Below are 19,819 nucleotides of genomic sequence, written 5' to 3'. Positions count from 1 at the left end.
ATTATTTTCTCACTTGAAATTCTTATTTATTTATTTTTTTGTCACATTTAATGTTTATATCTTTTGCATAATTTTTTAATAAAGATTTTCTTCCTAGGAAGAATTCAAAAAAAAAAATAATAAAAAGAGTGCAGAACTTATATACAAAACAATAATTGCCCCTCATTGGGACTATTGCTCTACTATATTATATTTAGCTAACGAGGGAGACATAAACAAGTTTGAAATACTACAAAATAGAGCAATGAGAATTATACTGAAAAAAAGCAAATATAATAGTGTTGAAAAAATGAGAAAACAATTGAACTGGATAGGAATAAAGAAAAGACTATTGTATAATGTATTTGTATTTATATATAAAGTGTTTAATAATCTCATGCCAAAGTATTTTATAAGTGAAATTATATTAAATAGAAATGTACATAAATATAGGACAAGAAATAGAAATAGGATAAGACTACCACTTAAGAAAAAAACAAAATCACAAAATAGCTTAATGTATAAAGGGTTAAAACTGTATGATGAGATGCCTGAAAGTATGAAGAATGAAAGAAAACTTACGGATTTAAAAAAAAAATGTTATGTTTATTGTAATAATGTAGTTATGTAAGAAATATTTAATAAGTATTTGTTATAATTGTAAATATATTAGTTAATATACAATGTAATATTAACTAACTTAAGTAAATAAATAAAAAAAATAAAAATAATTTATGAAAACTTGATTGGTCTTTTTATGTTAAAATTTTTTGGTTTTTAATATTTATTATGGATGACTGTATGTTTTCTGAATAAAATAAAATAAAAAATAAATAAATAACGATGTATGAACGTAAAGTATGCGTGGTCAGTATGCAATGACATAAAAATATGGTGTTCTATCCCCATTGCCTACCCCTACAGGGAAACAGCGTGATGGATGGTTTCATTATTTGATTTCTACCTGTTAATTTTTGTGATGTGTTAAACTAAACAATGACAGGACATACGGCATGTAAATAAATTGTTTAACCGTAAAATTCCTCTAATTCGTAATATACAATAGTATAATACTTGCATATTGAATAATCGGATAATTAAAATACCTACACGGTACTTTTATTGAGTAATATTTATATCAATACAGGTGTACTCTGTCAACCTAACACGAACATTCCTTTTGTGTGACGGAGTACCAACATCCGCTCCTACAGTCCTTGAAGAATTCCTATAAACCAAGAAAAAATTATACGGATGAAGTAGCATTACCCGTTACCGTGTTACCAATTCACTCATCGTGACACAAATGATTCATCCGAGAGATACGCACCCGGATACCTAGGTTCTGCATGACACATTGACTCTCGGAAATGCGGGAAAAGGTGATATATCTTTACATCATAACAACCTGTTCGTGTAATGTTATGAAAGAGAGAAAATAATTTTACGCGTCATACATCAACATTCCATCGACGAAAAATGTTAACTCGAAAAATTACTATTATCTTCGTCTGCAAAAAATGCCGATTTGCATACTTCAGTGTTTAGGACAAAGGCTGCAATCTATTTGTTATTTTTCATGTGTTAGTATCTACATAATTGGTTGAAAAACACATAAAAAATAATGATACCGCTTTTCCATAATTGTTATTTGAAGCCTTTGTCCTGAAACTTCTGAGCACAGTCGCATAGATTTCTCTAAATTTACATTATAATCAAACAATAACCTACATTATAATCACCAGAAAATAAGCACAAAATTATTTTCAGATACTATATTACAACTTATTAAATTCAGACGCATTATGTTTCCTATTTTTTTCTTTCGTTTTTTTCCATACTTATTTAATTTTATTTTATAATTGTTTTGCATAAATAAGGATACATATTTAATACCAGGGAATCTAAATTAAACTAGTAAAATAGAAAATGAATACGGAACTTCCACTGGTTAGGATGGTTTTTATAGTTATTTGATTGAATTCTGTTAGCAATTTGTATGCGTCATCTCCCTGTTTCTGAAGTTCATTCAAGGATTTTTGGATACCACGATTGGTTAGTTTTATTGAATATTATTTTTTATGTATTCAATATTTATAAATGATTTTTTTTTTCACGGTTATACGAGATTTTTATGGTTATACTTTCTAAAATGTCTAGTTTTTTTTCTATAAATGTAAAGAGATAAATATTTTTAGCTTTGGTATACAGTGACACAAAAAATAATGCATTTAATAAAGAATCTAAACTATTATGTGTGTTTGTATTTCGTCGAAATATCGTTCTCATTAGGAGTATATGACAAGATTGGAAGATTAACAATTTTGCATAGGCTAATTAATGGTTCACAATCCTCTCAATTGAAGGACTTTTTGATAGAATTCCATTAGTCAAATTTAGTGATTTTTCAGGAGAAACAGAAAACTTTCTCAAATTAAGTTTAAAAATATAACGTATAGCGTGATAAATTGAGTTCGAATAATTGAAGAGCTTTTTCGTAGATTTCCATTTGTCAAATTTAGTAATTTTTCAGGATAGTCAAAAAATCCACTTTGAAAAAGTTTTTTGTCCCTCCTGAAAAATAACTAAATTTGACAGGTGGGATTCTATCAAAAAGCCCTTCAATATTACGTTCAATCTATACATGACAAATTATTTTCTAAAATTTATTTTAATGTAAACATTTGTGTTATTTCAGGATCCCAGGGAAAGGATGGGGCAGGGCCTCCAGGGGTGCCGGACATGACGCTTATGTCTGACATCACGGAGCATTCCATCAATGATAATCTGCGGCGGAGATATGACTACGACAAAATATATGTATCCTTTTTAATGATATTCACACTTTTGCCGTTTTGTGCCAACATTCGCGTCAGGTAAGTGAGATTTGTGACTTCCTCTTGATAAGTTTAAAAATTTTTTTTTTCATTTTATTTATTTATTAAGGAAATCATACAGTCTTTATATAAAACAAGGTACAAAAGAACAATTAAAAAAAGTAAGACCAATTACAGATTTCACACTAATTTATTATGAATGCAGGAGGAGAGGGGAAAAATAAATGAATTCTAAAAAAGTAAAATTATAAATATTTAAAAAAAAGTACATAAAAGGGAGAAGACATTGTACAGCTCCAACTCTACTTTCCCCCCTCTGTCTCTGCTTCCATGAACATTTAAATTTCTTTGTAAAAATTCACAACCAACAATAATTTATTAGATGCAGGTAGTAGATGTATACATGAATAAGTATAAATTAAGAGTTGAAATCAAAAGTTAAAATTGAAATCAAAAGTAAAAGTTAAAATTAAAATTAAAAGTTTAAATTAAAATTAAGTTAAAAAATCAAATTAAAAGTTTAAATTAAAAGTTAAAATTAAGAATTAAAATTAAAAATTAAAAATTAAAAGAAAAAATTAAGAATTCAATTAAAAGTTAAAAGTCAAGCAGGAGATAAATTTAAAATGTCTTTAACAGTTCTGATAAAAATATGGTATTTACAATGTAATATGTCGATGTCACTAAAACTGTCATTATAGTTAATCTGTATTCTTCGTAGAGTGATATTTTTTAAATAATTAGTCATTGAGTTAGGAATGTCGAAGAGTACAGATTGACGAGTTCTACGGACAGGGACTCGATATGAAATGCCCCTAACAATTTCTGGGCTATCAATTACGTTATTAACAATATAATATAATTTTACTGCTCATACGCGTTCGAAACATATATTATGTAAATTGTAGGTCAGGTATATTATACATTTTATTCTTCGAGAGTCCTATATACGCTACATATTCGTCGCAGCTCGAGAGCAAAATGGTTCATACATATACCACCAGAATTGAGGATATTTTCCCCAGAGTAATAATTCTTAACCCACTTAAAGAGACGCCATTTCGCTCTATTGCATAGAAAAAAACGTTGCAAATTTTTAGCCCCCCTTTTATGCTGAAAATTGTAACTAACTTCATGATTGATAATCCTAGAATAGTTTTTGTCAGTATATGCGGCTCTATAAGCGGGTCGAGAATTATTATTCTGAGATATTTTCCGTGATTGCGTATTGATATTAAGTCTTATGTCACAAGAGTATCGTAATAACTTATTTTCAAATGTAATATGTTTATTATCTTAAAAAATAACGTATTTAATTGGAAGACGTAAATCAACACAAAATATGTCTTATAAATGGTTAAACTAGCTTAATCCCTTTGTTATCTAGATCTATAGTTTGACAGTTACGTCTTTGGTTCTACGTTATTTTTTTATCAAGATAAATCAACCACAGTATTATTGTCTTTTTATTAAAATATTTCTACTTATATATTAAAATATTTATAAAAGAATAAAACAAAGTGTAAAAGTGTGTCTGCTTATAAAATCGCGGCGCCTACTCTCGTCTGGTGTCGGCCGAACCGGGGAATCCCACTCCGGCACCAACCGGCACGTAATTGTAAATTGGCGCAAATCGAACTGGCGCAAAACGACGTATACCTGTACTACAAGATAAAAATAACCCTAAAAAAATAATTTACGTAAAATTAAATAAAAATATTTAAATTAAAAGTGTTAACATTTAAGGCTAAAATAATGAAAGGATAAATGAAAAAAAAGTGTGCTAACGAAATATCAAAATATTACAGTTTTTTAAGATTGCGGTTATGTAAATTGTGAGACCTAGAAGTGAACCTTGGGGAACTCCGAAAAACAGGTTATTTCTGAATTTAATTATCTCGTTGAAAAATATTCCCACTCAACTGCAAAGTGGGTAGTGCAAGCATCGATTCGTGTCCACCAGAAGTTGTAAGATTTACCGCTTTGATTGGGCTGAATGCGGTGGTTGTGACAATCGCTTTGCACCGTGCGACTGGAGTTCTATTGTGCACAACATATAGGATATATCTCTCTCAATAAATGGTGCTATCACGTGCAATATATCAGAACCAACGACTTGCGAAACTAGAATGATCTCTTTCGAAATGTCCAATTTCTAAAATTTGTAAAATATCCAATGACTCTAATGTTCACAAACAGTGCAGTGACGATATTTGTAAAAGTTTTTATTTAGGCACTCTATATTAGTCATCAAAACCCGTACATTGAAATCAATATTCCGCGCTTCGTATAAATACCTTTTTGTTGATTTTTTATTGTATAATAACATAATGTTTATGCCGTTATTTCTCCGGGTATATTTTACATACTAGGTAAACATTATTATTAGTGAAAATTACCGTTATGCTAATGGCGTAATTGCTTATTATAATCTTTACTTGTTGAGAACAAAATCGCAAATAACTTTCTAATAAAAAGTCACAGTTTTCTTGTTTTGGATACATTACACGGCCTAAGCGGTGCCAGACAATTTAAATGAATAGGTATTTGAACATTGTTTTTCTGTCACGTTCTCGCAAATGCCTCCCAAAAATACAACTGCTCGTCGGACTGATTATGCCTAAGTAAAATAGACAAAATACACGTTTCGTTCTCCCGTTTTCCGCGCCTCAAAACAACCGTTTTTTGTTTTTGTATCAGAATTAAATTTTCTGTGCCGGTTTTAGTTTTTTTTTTCAAAAAATATAGAAAGAGCAGATAAAACTAGGCGCATTTTTAAAATTGTGTATGCAGACAATTGGTAGAATTCCATATTCAATTTGGTAATGTATCCAAAATAAAACAGTATATACATATAAGTAGAATTATAATACAATCTTAGAGTAAGATATATATACTCTAAGATTGTATTATAATTCTACTTTATTTTTTATAAAATATACAAAGGGTATATTGTGACGCGTTTCGTCTTGTAAGGATATTTTCAAACAAACTCAGAGAGTTTGTTTGAAAGAGTTTGTTTGAAAATGTCCTAACAAGACGAAACGCGTCACAATATACCCTTTGTATATTTTATAAAAAATAAAGTAGAATTATAATCCAATAAACTTGTTATATTTTGGATACACTACCAAATTTAAAAAAAACTATGCGCTTTTTTTTGGGTTTTTGGGTGGTCCTAGCTTCCATAAGAAACAATTTATCAAAAAACCAAAACGATGGAGATACGCCAATTAAAAATATCTTTGGTGTGTAAAAAAAATCATTGCTCCTCTGCCATAATCCGGGGAGAAAATACAGGAATGCGTTTGTATAATGAAAAGCGACACCGCGTTTCCTCTTAATGAAGTCTGACTAAAGACGTTAATAAATTAATAGAAATTCATACGAATAAGTTTTAATACACTTGGCAGTGAGGCAGAGATGGTCCATCATTAAAATAGGTGAAGAATGGAGGAGCAGTTCCAGAACATAAATAGGCCAATCATAATTAGCTAATAAGATTGTATTAACCTATTAAAGACCTCCGAGAACTTGATTGCGGTCACGTGGTAATGTCGCGGACTTACATCAGAGGTTAACAATTGATTTCCATTTTCTAGCACACTTATTTTATCATCATCATCAAACTTTAATCCGCACCAGATTGTGCATAGGACACTGATTCATAAGATACATGTAGTGTATACCGATCGTGTGTTACAAGAAGGTAGAGTGATCAGTCCTCAGTGGAAGGCCTGTTGACTACTGTCAACATGCCTGCTTCTCCCGAAGAGTTTTAAATGGTTTCCTCTCCACATGAGCAAATGTTGAGAAGTTCCTGATTGGCCCACTCTAGAATATCTTTCCTGATCCCAAAAACTTGGCTTAAATTAAAAATAATTTAACTGCAGAAAAATCCTCTTTTTGAAATATATAACTAGTCCAGGGACAGTGAAATATTACTACTACTACCATCACGCCATTTCCCCGTAGGGGTAGGCAGAGAGAATGGACCGCCACACACGTCTATCCTGGCATACATTCCTAGCTTCTTCCACATTCATACATCTTGTCATGCATGCCCTTCGATTCTGTCTGCTTTTGACATGACCAGACTCAAGATTTTGGTTTATCTGATCATGCCACGTCTTCCTTGGTCGCCCTCGTCTCACGTTGCCTTTCATTTTCGCCATATATACTTGTTTTACCATTCTTTCGTCGTCCATTCGTTCTACGTGACCAAACCATCTCAGAGACCTTTTCTTAATCTTATCAATTATACTTGACTCAGATTTACACTCTCGCCTGATTTCATCATTCGTAACCCTGTCATACATTGATTTCTCACACATTCGTCCAAGAGATCGCATTTCAACCGCGTTCACTCGGGTTTCATGCTTCCTCTGCCAATTCCATGTTTCACTTCCATACATAAGTGTTGTGACTAAAACTCCGTTGTGCACTGCCAGTTTAGCTTCGATTGACATCCTTTGTGAACAAATATTTCATGTTGACTGGCATCGAACCTAGGACCTCAATCATGGCAGGCCAACACGCCAACTGTTACACCATGAGTCGAATTTTTCTCCACTCAATTGCACACTCAGAACTGTATTCTTCATCCGCCTGGACACATACTCGTTACACCAGGGCCCCGTATAACAATGAGAAGTTTTTTTCACTAAACATGTTTAATTATAGGATACAGACAATGATACTTTAAATTTCAATACAAATGTACTCGTACACATTTTCGTACATAAATATCGATTTTACTTTATACTGTCTCAATATGAAGCGATGAAGATAGCGTTTGTAATCGCGTCCCAGCACAGTTATTTACTAGTTAAAAATGACTAATGTATAGGTAAATCATAACAACGCGCATATTTATTTTTTGTTGTCAGTTAAATTTTTGTGATTACGCGACAAAAGAAGAAATGACGAAATGGTTCAAATTAAATTTTGTTCGAGAGAAACAGACGAATATTGTTACAGTTGAACTCTCTGTTTAGTAATTACGTGAACTTAGAAATCCAAGGAATTCTGCGCCCAGCATTGATGAAATTTAATGTACCTATTAATTATCAGTAATTTCCCGATGGGCCGATGTGTTAACATGTAAAAAAAATACTGAAAAAGGGTAGGTGGGCACAACAACGTTTTCCCCCCGTGGGGTTTGCTTTCCGTACATCTACAATGTGCAAATATTTAATCCAACGGAATCGACATTTTTTGTTTTATTCATAAGATCCGGCTACCGGCAAGTTCCACCTATGTATCAATCGTCTTTCCCCATAATATTATATGTCAATACTTAAAAGATAAATACTTTGCATTCATCCACCTAATTTGATTGCCTGTAGTTTGTTAACGAAAAGTTGACTGTGGCTACAAAACGATTTTAATTCAGTTTTGTTAAAGGTTGAAAATATTCCAAGAAAGGAAAAGAGCACGGAAATGGACCTACCTTTGATACGATGAGGATGTTCTTCAATAATGGGCACTGGATGATGAAAGTTCACAATGAATTATTGTAACTTTTACAACGACACGCGACGAATCCAAGATTTTTTTTATGTAATGTCAAAAATATTGTTTGTTTTGTTTTAAATCCACATGTTCTATTTTTGTATTTCTTCTATCAAGGTCAAGGGAAGGATAGGTAAGAAAATAAATCAGCCTGGAAAAATATCGATAAATGCTGTTTTATACAAAACATAGTTAGCCTTATATGAGTATGTCAAATAAATAATCACAATTTGTTGCAAAATTTTTCATACCATAAACCTAGGCAAATCTAAAAAGCAAAACTTTTATTATTAAAATATATAATTAATTCAGGACACTAAATCCAATGAAAAGGTTAACAGAATTATCTTAAAATATCTAAAAAGTAAAATCGAATTTTCTGATGATAAATATTCATATTTAAAAACATAAAAAACGTGTTTAATTACAGGTTGTTGGCGAAGATGCCTAATTTTTTTCGATTTTATGGATAACTCTGTTGACTTACTATTGTAATCGGGGCCCAGAAAGTTCTGATTAGTTAATAGAAGTAATATACAATAAATAATAAACAGTATTGTTTATAAGGTTTCTACTAGATAAAATTTGAAAATATCATATGAAAAGCGTTTTAGTTGAATCGATAACATTTTGCGTCGTGAGCATCTTCTACAAAATATTTTAGAACGAACGATAGAGGTACGAACTACGAATAATAAAAGACCATCCAAAATACTTTGAACAAATCAAAGTACCTAAATACAAAATGCGTATCTTATGCCCCGATAAAATCAGCGCTGAGGACCGTGGAAAATTGAGAAGAGTGATGATGTTGGTGTTTTTTGCTAATCAGTATTAAAAAGTCGCACTAAAAATTGAACCAAATGTTTTGTTTTATCTTCCTTGGTCCATTGCTTCACGATGCTCACAAAAAAACGCAAGCTGTAGTTTAAAGCTGTGAAGTGTCGTCTTCCTCCATTCCTACCTCGGTTTATACGTATGCTATATTTACATCTCTTAATGTTTTTAACATCTGGTCTACGGCGTGCGTGACCGCCGTGAGCTATAGATGGCAGGTGACTATTTTAATGGTTATTATTATCGTCCGCAGCCCTCATTAGCAGTCACATCATATGAGGGATGGCTTTGTTTGTTTCATGTAGCTTCACAGAATATACCCTTACTCAAACTCAGTGGTAGACAACCTTACCCTACAGTACCGTAGTGCGACAAATTGTCTGTCTTAGAACCGTATCAGAAATTCCGAGATCGCCGTTTTTCAATATTTGTATACAATAGAGTTGTGATGTACATACAGAGCGCGGCATTGCTATCTCTCTAGTTTAAATGTATTTTTGCGACGCGAGGATTGGTCGTAGAAGAGAGGAGATGAGGTCGATATGTGCAGTTGTGCAGGCAGCTGGGAAGTTTTCGTGTCAGTTGGAAACATGGTGTGGGCGTATGAACAGCACGATTGCCGTAAAAGCGCGGTGCGCATTTTCAAAACGGAATCATCCGGCCTTACTTTTTTGAAGAGGGAACTCGGGCTGTGACTAAATCCTAAACGATATGCCGCCTAGCTATTTTTCTTGTAGGGTTATCTCAGAGCCAAAGTTCATAAACATCGCTCAAGCAACTTACAAAACTTTAAGGAGCCAATCCACACGGAAATTTGCCCATACAAAAAAATATGCTCTGGAGAGTTGTGTGACGCTTCAGAGATCTCTTGCAGGAGTGTTTAGACATTGACGGGCACCACTTGTCTAACCTTAGAGTAATACACTAATAGAGTCGCCCATATGGAGAAAAACCATTCTTTGATTAGTGACCACAATGTTGGCCACAGAAAATACAACGGGCCGTACGTACTTGCGTTGATAATTGCAAGCGCTTATCGAATCCGTCCATTACACGTTTGTTGTTAAACTAATAACCAAACCAAAAATTTGAGAACGCTTTTATTCTATGCAATAGAGCTTAAGGGCTTCTCTAGAGAATTATTACCATGAGTCTCTAACAATCTTTTCAAAGCAACATAAGAAAAAAAATCCTATGTTGTTGTTTCCACAAACAAAAATTAATTTGTTATACCTCGAATAGCTTTTTATTTATTTACAAAACTAGGGAGGTAGGGTAGCAATGCCGCACCTTGGATTTTCTTCTATTTTTGTGTCTTGCTCGATATCAGGCGTGAACTTAGACTAAGTTTGTATATATTGTAAGGGCATGAACGACCACCACTCGAACCAGCTCAGCAGATCTGCAGCTTTCCGCTGTTCACAGGTGCATATTTCTCAACCATGACAGCTTTTTTGTGGCTGATTCCTCTTTTCCCTTCAATTTTCTCCAACGGTATCATGTATTTATTCATTTTACAGAAACAAACAATCGACAATGATATAATAACATAAAAAATATACGGTTTAAGGACAGTCCAGCGAAGTTTCTAAATAAAAATCATACATATTAAATTGTGGTACAACAAAAAGGTGTGTTTATGTGTATTCGTATGAGAGTAAGTGTATAGGTGTGTACGTGGGAGTAAGTGTTCAGGTATGTCAAGTGTGAGCATCATTAAATAGCAAGTGGGATCGTATCGCAGCCATATAGAATCAGTCTTAATTTATTTTAAAATAAATTAAGGGGTTTTTTAAATATCAATAGATGAAAAAAAAGCATTATAGTTAGAGCGAGAACGATAGAGGAAAGAGTGTTGTGCATAGTTAGTGCTACAGACTGGCAGATGGAATAAATACTTATTTCTTGTCACGCGAAAGGGGACATTAAGATTAATTTTGGAGAGCGGGTTAAAGGAGTCTACTTTAGTATTCAGATATAGTGTGTCTATTTTCAAGGGTAAAAAATCCATTTTGTTTAGCAGATTGGCTGTAAGTGTAAAGCGTTTTATTGTTTTTATATTTTTAATATATATATATTGAATATTAAAAAGCTGCATCTTTTAGCCATCATTATGTATGGATATCATATAATGTATCGTTCTTCATTCGTCAACTTAATTGATCTCGTGGGTACTTTCTTTTAAAAGAACATACAATTATCGAAATCACAAAAAAGAGTCTTCTGTCTTTTATCGGTAGATATTTTCTTTTTATTTTAGAAAAATATGTATTTTTTAAGATAGTTCTTCGTTTTTGTTTTGAAGCCGAATATTATTTTTCATATTTAAACTTAGTAGTCATTATAAGGCAGCACATATGTATATAAACGTATGTTTCAGAGATCTCACTCGTATTTGGCATACAAACAAAGAAGCGTCAAGCGTTCAGCTGTCTAAAACTTACCGAGTAAACCGTTCAGGCATGATTAAATTTTGTTTATTAAATTTTAATCTTGATCTTTCTGCCACATGGAAAGCCCACTGTAGTAGCTCTTAGTAGTTGACTAAATGTATTTATTTATTCAGACATATATACATTTTATCATAAATACAATTTTATGTTCACTTATTTATGACTTCCAATGAAAATATTGCGCCATAAGGTAAAAAAATTGTTACATAAGGTGCTTGCATGTTTTTGTAAATGCGCTGGACGTTAATATAAATAGTGAAATAATGATTTTCAAGTCATCACAATATTTTTTTTTAATTTTTAATTTTTATTTAGTCTTAAAATACTACAAACATAATACATAAATGTCATAATATTAAGTTATATCTAATTATCATTAAAATATATATTATTAAAAGCTATAACGAAAAATATTGCAGAAAACTAAACATTTTTAATTTAAATTTTTGGCAAGAATCAAAAGATTCGTTGATATAGGTTCATGTAATAAAAATATTAACTCACAATTTTGGAAAACCCGCAAAAACAAATCTTTACAGCCAACTCGAATACGATTTCATTTTAAGAGCTAACTTATCTGCTACACACATGTTTTTTAACTTACATTTAAATTTAATTTAAAAAAAATTGTTCTCTTATTTCTAAAGGTATTTCCTTATAATATAACTCTACAGCTCGGTGCATCAACAAGTTCTGTGTCTTTGTCTTCTTGCGATTAGAAATCCTTCCCGAGAAAAACAGCTAGCAACCACCACTAAATGATTTTATATGTTTAACGTCTAGTAAGTACAAAAATATCATCCAAATGCCTCGATTATCTTTTCTCAAAGAAAGTTTATTTTGATATACATTAATCACGATCTGTTTCATGTTTTTTTTATCAGCTTTATTTGAGGTTTCCGAGAAATTGTGGCTTTCATCAGACCATTCCTTATCTTACAACGTGTTCTTTAAAAAGGGACGCATTTCAGACGTGACTTGACTCGATAATACTGTTTATTCAAGTACTTCATACTTAATGGATTTTATTGATGGCTTTAAGTTATATCACCATCACCTCAGTCAACCTTTACAAAATATGTTAAAAATATTATCGTCAACAATAGAATGGGAATTTAAAAAAGCTATTATTGGCTATTATAAGAATTGTATTCGGATGAAGCAGAGATATTTGCTCAAAGTTCCACTTTCTTCCACTTATGCCGCCATCTCACAGTTATTTTTTCCATGTCAAACATGCTGTGTTTTTTCCTCTTAATTGCAACTGATTATTTGTACAATAAATACCCTACGGTAAAAAGAAACACCGTTCGCAATTTACGTTTCAGTGTTTGTGCAGTAATTAGCAATCATTTATTATAATCAGCAATCACGTTATATGGATAAACAAAAAAATTGTCATATGTTTATAAAACAAAAAACGATTCAGTTAATTATGAAGAATGTTCATGAATTCAGAAAAACGCGTATTTGTGAGTGGCTGTTTTCATTTGATACTCACAAATATTATACAAGTTTAGTTACCACATTGCAACAGAGTAGGAGACGTAGGAGAACATTCTAAGAAAGGAAATATGGAAGTCTAGGCATTTACAGGCCTTATGACCTGTCATTGGCTGGCTTAAGTGGCCACCTTATACACTTTGTAACATTCAGCATTTTGCCCGTGTTTGAAGATCCATATTGCTTTAATTCTTCCATCTGTTGATTTTAGTGAAGTTAAAGAGCCGAAACCTTTATTGTTGTGATGGGGTTCGTTCGATTGAATCATTTCATGTACTAGGCAACGCCTGACATTATCCTTATCGTTTTCGGTTAGAGCAGGTATGAAGGTCATAAAAACGTAAATAAGATGTTGTTTTAAATTAAATATTACAACCAGAATTATCTTCTTTTACAAAAAAAGAGAATACAGTTCTATAAAAAAATGTTTCAACTAAAGTATTTCAATATTTTTTTTAAAGTATTACCGCAAGTATGATTTTACATTGAAATAAAGTAAAATGTCCCAAAAATGTATGTGATTTAAAATGCTTGTATCTTTTCAAAATCAAAAAATTAAAATCTATTATTTTCAAATTAAAAAAAATAAATTAGTTCAATACTTAGTCTTTGTTGAGATTCCAGATACCTAAGTTCAGTCTAAATTTGAAATGGCGTAATCTGCCGGTCTAAAAGCAATTATATTTTAGTTACATAAAAGTTTTAACAGAAATACCTTAAAAAAATATTGTTTTTATCTGATTTGTGTTTTTATTATTGCGCGATTTAAAAAAAACATTCGTTTTAAAATGTATTTCCTAATTTTGCGTTCGTTTTACCAGACTACAGCTTTAAACCTTGCGAGTACTCTTAAAATAAGTGCTAAAGAAAATACCCAATATAAAACAACAAAATAAAAGGCATACATTTAATGGTTCGTTATACTCGTATGTTATACAAATAATATTAACATATTACAACAGAGATGAAGAACATTAAAGAAAAGGTAACATAGAAGTCTAGGCATCTACAGGGCTTATGACCTGTCAATGGCTGGTTTAAGTAACCACTTTACACACCGTGTAACATTCACCATTCTACCTATATTTGAACATCTATATTCCTTCAATTCTTTAATCTGATGTTTGTAAAGTTAAAGAGCTGAAACCTTTATTTATGCAGGTGAGATTCATCTAATTGAATTATTTCTCCTACATACTAAGCAACGCCTGAAAATGTTATTTTTTCAATTTCTATACTTCTTCATGGATCAGGTAATTTATGAACAATATTTTGAGTTTGTCCAAATTTTTGTAGACAAGGACTGGATTCAACTCCCTGGGGAGCTGTATATATTAACATATTTCATACTGCATCTCTGTTGTAATATGTTAATATATACAGCTCCCCAGGGAGTTGAATCCAATCCTTGTCTACAAAAATTTGAACAAACTCAAAATATTGTTGATAAATTACCTGGTCCATGAAGAAGTATAGAAATTGAAAAAATAACATTTTCAGAAATAATATTGGTGTTTTTTGTTGATATTTCTTGATAAAACTCCATAGTTAATGATTTCGTTAAAATTATAAATAAACTTATCAATGAAACTTCTTGGTTTAGTTTTACTTTTTATTATTTTGACCAACGAGCGCTTTCGCCTAAGTAGGCATCTTCAAGACTGGTGAATTGTTTACAACGTTTACAGTTTTTATACTATTCTTAACATATTTTGGAGATAAGATCAAATAATAATTTTAACAGGGGACAGAAAACATAAATATTTACAACTAGTTTGTTTAACAGTTCATTTTTGGGAGTTTTTGGACCGAAATTGGGATTAAGCTTTTATTATTTAAAAGGTGGGAAAAGAACTGAAAAGAACACATGGCGAAATACAACAGAGTTGGAAATACACATTTTAACAGATAAAGTAACTCAGATACAGTTTAACAGATAATAACTCCAGAGAATATTACAACAGAGATGAAGACCATATAAGAGAAGGTAATATAGAAGTCTAGGCATCTACAGGGCTTATGACCTGCCAATGGCTGGTTTGAGTGGCCACTTTACACACTGTAACATTCACTATTCTGCTTATATTTGAACATCTTTATCCCTTCCATTCTTTCAACTGCAATGCATTCTCATAATCCGATGCAGCCCGATCGCAGGTTTCGGCTAATTTTTGTCCGAAACTGAAACCGCGTCCGAAACTCGTTTTACTGCCCAAAACCGAAACTTCAGTCGGTCACTATCACATTAATAATAATAATAATGTTTGGATAATTTATATAGCGCCATTTTTGTGAAAATCACCTCAAGGGCGCTGTACAATAAATAAATACCCCAACACGTCTTGCTGCTACAGAGCGCATGGACGGTTGGGATTCTAGTTCCTCGTCTAAAATTATGATATATTACAATTATTATATATATATGAGCTTGATAACAGAACGTCTTGCAGCTACAGAGCGCATGGTCAATAAGAAATCTAAACCCTATTTACATTTTATTTTTATTTATTTATTTTCAAATTTTTTATTTGACAATGAAGTTTAGAGTTTAAGAGATATTTTAAAATCGAAATAAAAAGCAAATTTATAAAATTAGAATTTAGATAGCAACAAATCTTGCAGCTACTGAGCGCATGGACGGTTGAAATTCTAGACCCCTTTTGTCCACATTGTCAGTAGCGAGTTAGTAATCTCTAACATTTACATTTTTATTTTCAATTTTTTTATTTGACAATGATGTTTAGAGTTTAAGTGATATTTTAAAAACGAAATAAAAAACTAATTTATAAAATTAGAATTTAGATAGCAACAAGTCTTGCAGCTACTGAGCGCATGGACGGTTGAAATTCTAGACCCCTTTTGTCCACATTGTCAGTAGCGAGTTAGTAATCTCTAACATTTACATTTTTATTTTCAATTTTTTTATTTGACAATGAAGTTTAGAGTTTAAGTGATATTTTAAAAACGAAATAAAAAACAAATTTAAAAAATTAGAATTTAGATAGCAACAAGTCTTGCAGCTACTGAGCGCATGGACGGTTGAAATTCTAGACCCCTTTTGTCCACATTGTCAGTAGCGAGTTAGTAATCTCTAACATTTACATTTTTATTTTCAAATTTTTTATTTGACAATGAAGTTTAGAGTTTAAGTGATATTTTAAAAACGAAATAAAAAACAAATTTATAAAATTAGAATTTAGATAGCAACAAGTCTTGCAGCTACTGAGCGCATGGACGGTTGAAATTCTAGACCCCTTTTGTCCACATTGTCAGTAGCGAGTTAGTAATCTCTTAGATTCTATTATCTGGTAGCCTGGTGTTGTAGTTTTATTTTATTACTGAATAAGATATTTTGATTTACTGTTTGTCCGTTCCCATTTAAAACATCTGTTAAAATTGCGCATTTGCGTTGTGAGTTGTAATAACTCGTGAGTGGTAAGTGGTAAAAATAAGCTCATTTTTAAGCTAAGTGGTTTATTTTTAGTGTTGTGGGTACTTCGATAAACCTAACCGATTTTTTTTATATGAAAGGAGACATTTTAAACAATTTATTTATTCAAAAATACACTCGTTTAAATATTAATGAACTTATTGATGCTTTTTAGGTTGTGCCCGTGTAAGGCCATAATAATTAACAATAAAAAATACATTGTAAAATGAATTACGTTATTAAAATTGATTTCAACGGAGAGGGAAAACATTTTTGTGAAGGAAATATGGAAGTTTAGGCATTTACAGGGCTTATGACCTGTCATTGGCTGGTTTAAGTGGCCACTTTACACACTGTGTGACATTCACCATTCTGCCCATGTTTGAACATCCACATTTCCTCAACTCTTCCATCTGTTGACTTTTGTGAAGTAAAAGAGCTGAAACCTTTATCACGTCGGTGAGATTCTTTGGTTCAGCCAGATGAATGTTATTTATGCGGGTGAATCCAGTCCTTGTCTACAAAAATTTGGACCAACTCAAAATATTGTTGATTAACTTTGTGGTCAAACATTTTACTATATGTTATTAAATATATACATATAACCACTTACCGAATTTTATGTCTACTAAGTGTATAGTGGGTTTTGCATGTTGGTTTAATTAGTGTCCTGATGAAGAGACGGGTACGTTTTAAAATCGATAGACTATAGACAAAGAATTAAACTGGTTATACAACACGGACCATCTCTTCGTTCTAGTAACGAGAGAACCCTTTTAATACCCTTTCATCGCTCTAATTTTATTGCCTCCTCTTTCACAGTAGTAGCTGCTCGATTGTGGAATAATCTACCCACTAATGTTAGAGACGCCCCTTCTTTATTTACATTTAAGACTGAAATATCATCATCTAAATATTGAAGTTGTTCGTTCATACTTCTTCTTTGCTTCCCATCCCCTCTCCTCTCTTCATACTATAGTGTTAATTTTTAAAATATTTTTATTTTCTTAAACTTTGTTTTTAATTTTTGTATGAAATTTTAAGATTCAATATGTCCATGTATTTGTATTTTTTTTAAACTGAACGGTTCGGGTAGGTAGAAAGAAATTGCCTTAAGGCAATATGTCCGCCCTTCTTCGCAGTCTCAATCCTGGGGATTGGTTTGCAGCAAAGTCCTGCATCTCGTCCTCCATTGGTCTCTATTTTCTGCAGCCCCTTCAGCTCGACATTTGAGGCGCAGTTTAAATCTTCGCACGCTTGCTCCAAGTATTCCCGTCGGGGGCGCCCTGTTTAATTTGTCCCCTCAGCCATTCCCTCTATGATGTCGTGCAGGAGACCCTCATGGCGCATAATGTTGCCGATCCATCGGGCTCGCCTCTCTGAGATGGTTTTGATTAGGTGCCTACCCTTTTCGATTCCGTTGAGAACCTCGTCATTAGTATATGCATATAAAGTGTTAAATAAATAATAATAAATCTTTACAAATATTTAGTAACATTTAGTAAAATACAAAGTTGCTTACTGACTAGTATGATCGTGGTTTTAGTATGTGATGATGATAATGCTACACACTGGGGGAAACATAGACTATAACTTATGGTCCTTTTTTGCCTTTTATTAGTTCTTAAAATAGCAAAAGATCGACCGCGTGTAAAACTATTTTAGGGATTCCAGTCGCGTCCGCTTTTCGTGACTTAGCGTTCGGTTTGGACGAAGATAATAAAGTGTTTAGTTTATTGAATAATTTACGTCCATTATTTACTCGATTCTTACAAAAGGGTCGTTCGAACTTACACTGATTTCGTTCCCAGGCTTTTGAAATTCGTGTCGTTTATTCTTCGTCTTATGCTTTAACAGTTCGCAGTTTCGGAGTGACGGATTACCGGGCAGGATCCAAGAGGTCATTTACTCCTTTGTCCATGGCAAATATCATGATTTCAATATTTGCAAGTGCTTCGTGTTTAGGAAGAATCCGGCACCAAGGACGCATCAAAGTTCCTTTTTCACTTCCAAAAATTATTCCAAAATTAACAATGTCATTTTTAAATTTATTTCAGCATAGTGGGAAAACATTTTTGAAAAGGGAATATGGAAGTCTAGGCATTTACAGAGCTTATGACCTGACATTGACTGGTTTAAGTGTCCACTTTACACACTGTGTAACATTCACCATTCTGCCCATATTTGAACTTTCACATTTCCTCAACTCTTCCATCTGTTGACTTTTGTGAAGTAAAAGAGCTGAAACCTTTATCACGTTGGTGAGATTCATCCGGCTGAACCAAATCACCTACTAGGCAACGCCTGAAAAAAATTTCCAATTTTTATACTTCTTCTTTTACCATGTAGTAATTCAACAATGTTTAAGTATGTCCAAATGCTTGCAGACTGTCTGGATAGGAGGAGGAAATCTAACCAGTCTGCATGCATTTGGACATACTCAAACATTGTTGAACAATGTCATTGTATTCATTGATATAGATAACTGATTTAACTCTTAAAAAACCGTGGTAAATAATTCCTTTACGCGCGGTGATGTAACATCGTGTTTTCACAAGCAAAATACTGAACATTCGAAAGTTCAGACATTGAAAAAATAAACGTATGATTTTTTTATTTTTTTTATATAAAAAAGAAATATTTGCGTTCTTATGATTTACCCAAATATTTCATTTTAAGGGGCAATTTCAACGAGTTGTAAATAACTCACTATTAGAAAATGGAATCGAGTTGGGGTAGAGTAGGATTCGAACCATGAACCTTCGGTCCGTGAGTCCGAGACACTAGCCACAGGACCACAACCCGATTTTTAGACCTATTATAGCAAAATAAATTATAACTACGCCAGTCATCTTACATGCGTGCACCCCCCATCACTCAATTACCGAATATCTCACTCAAACACCGGTCACGGAACCGCGTCTCTGTCTTCCTTGTTATGAGTTCTGTCTTCGTGCTCTCTCTACAGCTTTATAGCTGCATTGGCGTCACATTTATTCTTCGCGTAGCAAAGATAAGTATTTTTAATAATTAAACACCAATTTTACAATTACAATTAAATTCTTTAATTCTTACCGCGTGTGAGAAAACATTTTGTTAATCCAATTTCCCGTAGCACTGAAATTCCTCGTTGTATTCTGAATAAATAAACTCCCTACTCTCAAAATCATTTTCTTTTCTCTAATTTAAAAAATTAAATAAAGAGGAATAACCCGCTAAGCCTCTGTTTAAGAGGCTTGGCAGCAGGTAGGAAAAAGAGGTTTTGG

The 19,819-nt window shown here is 32.4% G+C and overlaps 1 protein-coding gene across 1 annotated transcript in view; it reads left to right on the top strand.

Moving 5' to 3' along the window:
- Nucleotides 1-19,819, top strand: part of Myo81F (unconventional myosin 81F) — a 179,064-nt gene that overhangs the window by 38,236 nt on the left and 121,009 nt on the right. Inside the window, exon 2 of the mRNA XM_088237415.1 lies at nucleotides 2,678-2,799. Coding sequence (XP_088093541.1) covers nucleotides 2,678-2,799 — 122 coding nt within the window. The remainder of the gene's footprint in view (nucleotides 1-2,677; nucleotides 2,800-19,819) is intronic.

This window comes from Micrasema longulum, unplaced genomic scaffold (assembly GCF_059751315.1).
Source record: "Micrasema longulum isolate JH-2025_06_02 unplaced genomic scaffold, ASM5975131v1 h1tg001716l, whole genome shotgun sequence".
Lineage (NCBI taxonomy): Eukaryota > Metazoa > Arthropoda > Insecta > Trichoptera > Brachycentridae > Micrasema > Micrasema longulum.
This window is presented reverse-complemented; position numbering and strand designations above follow the sequence as displayed.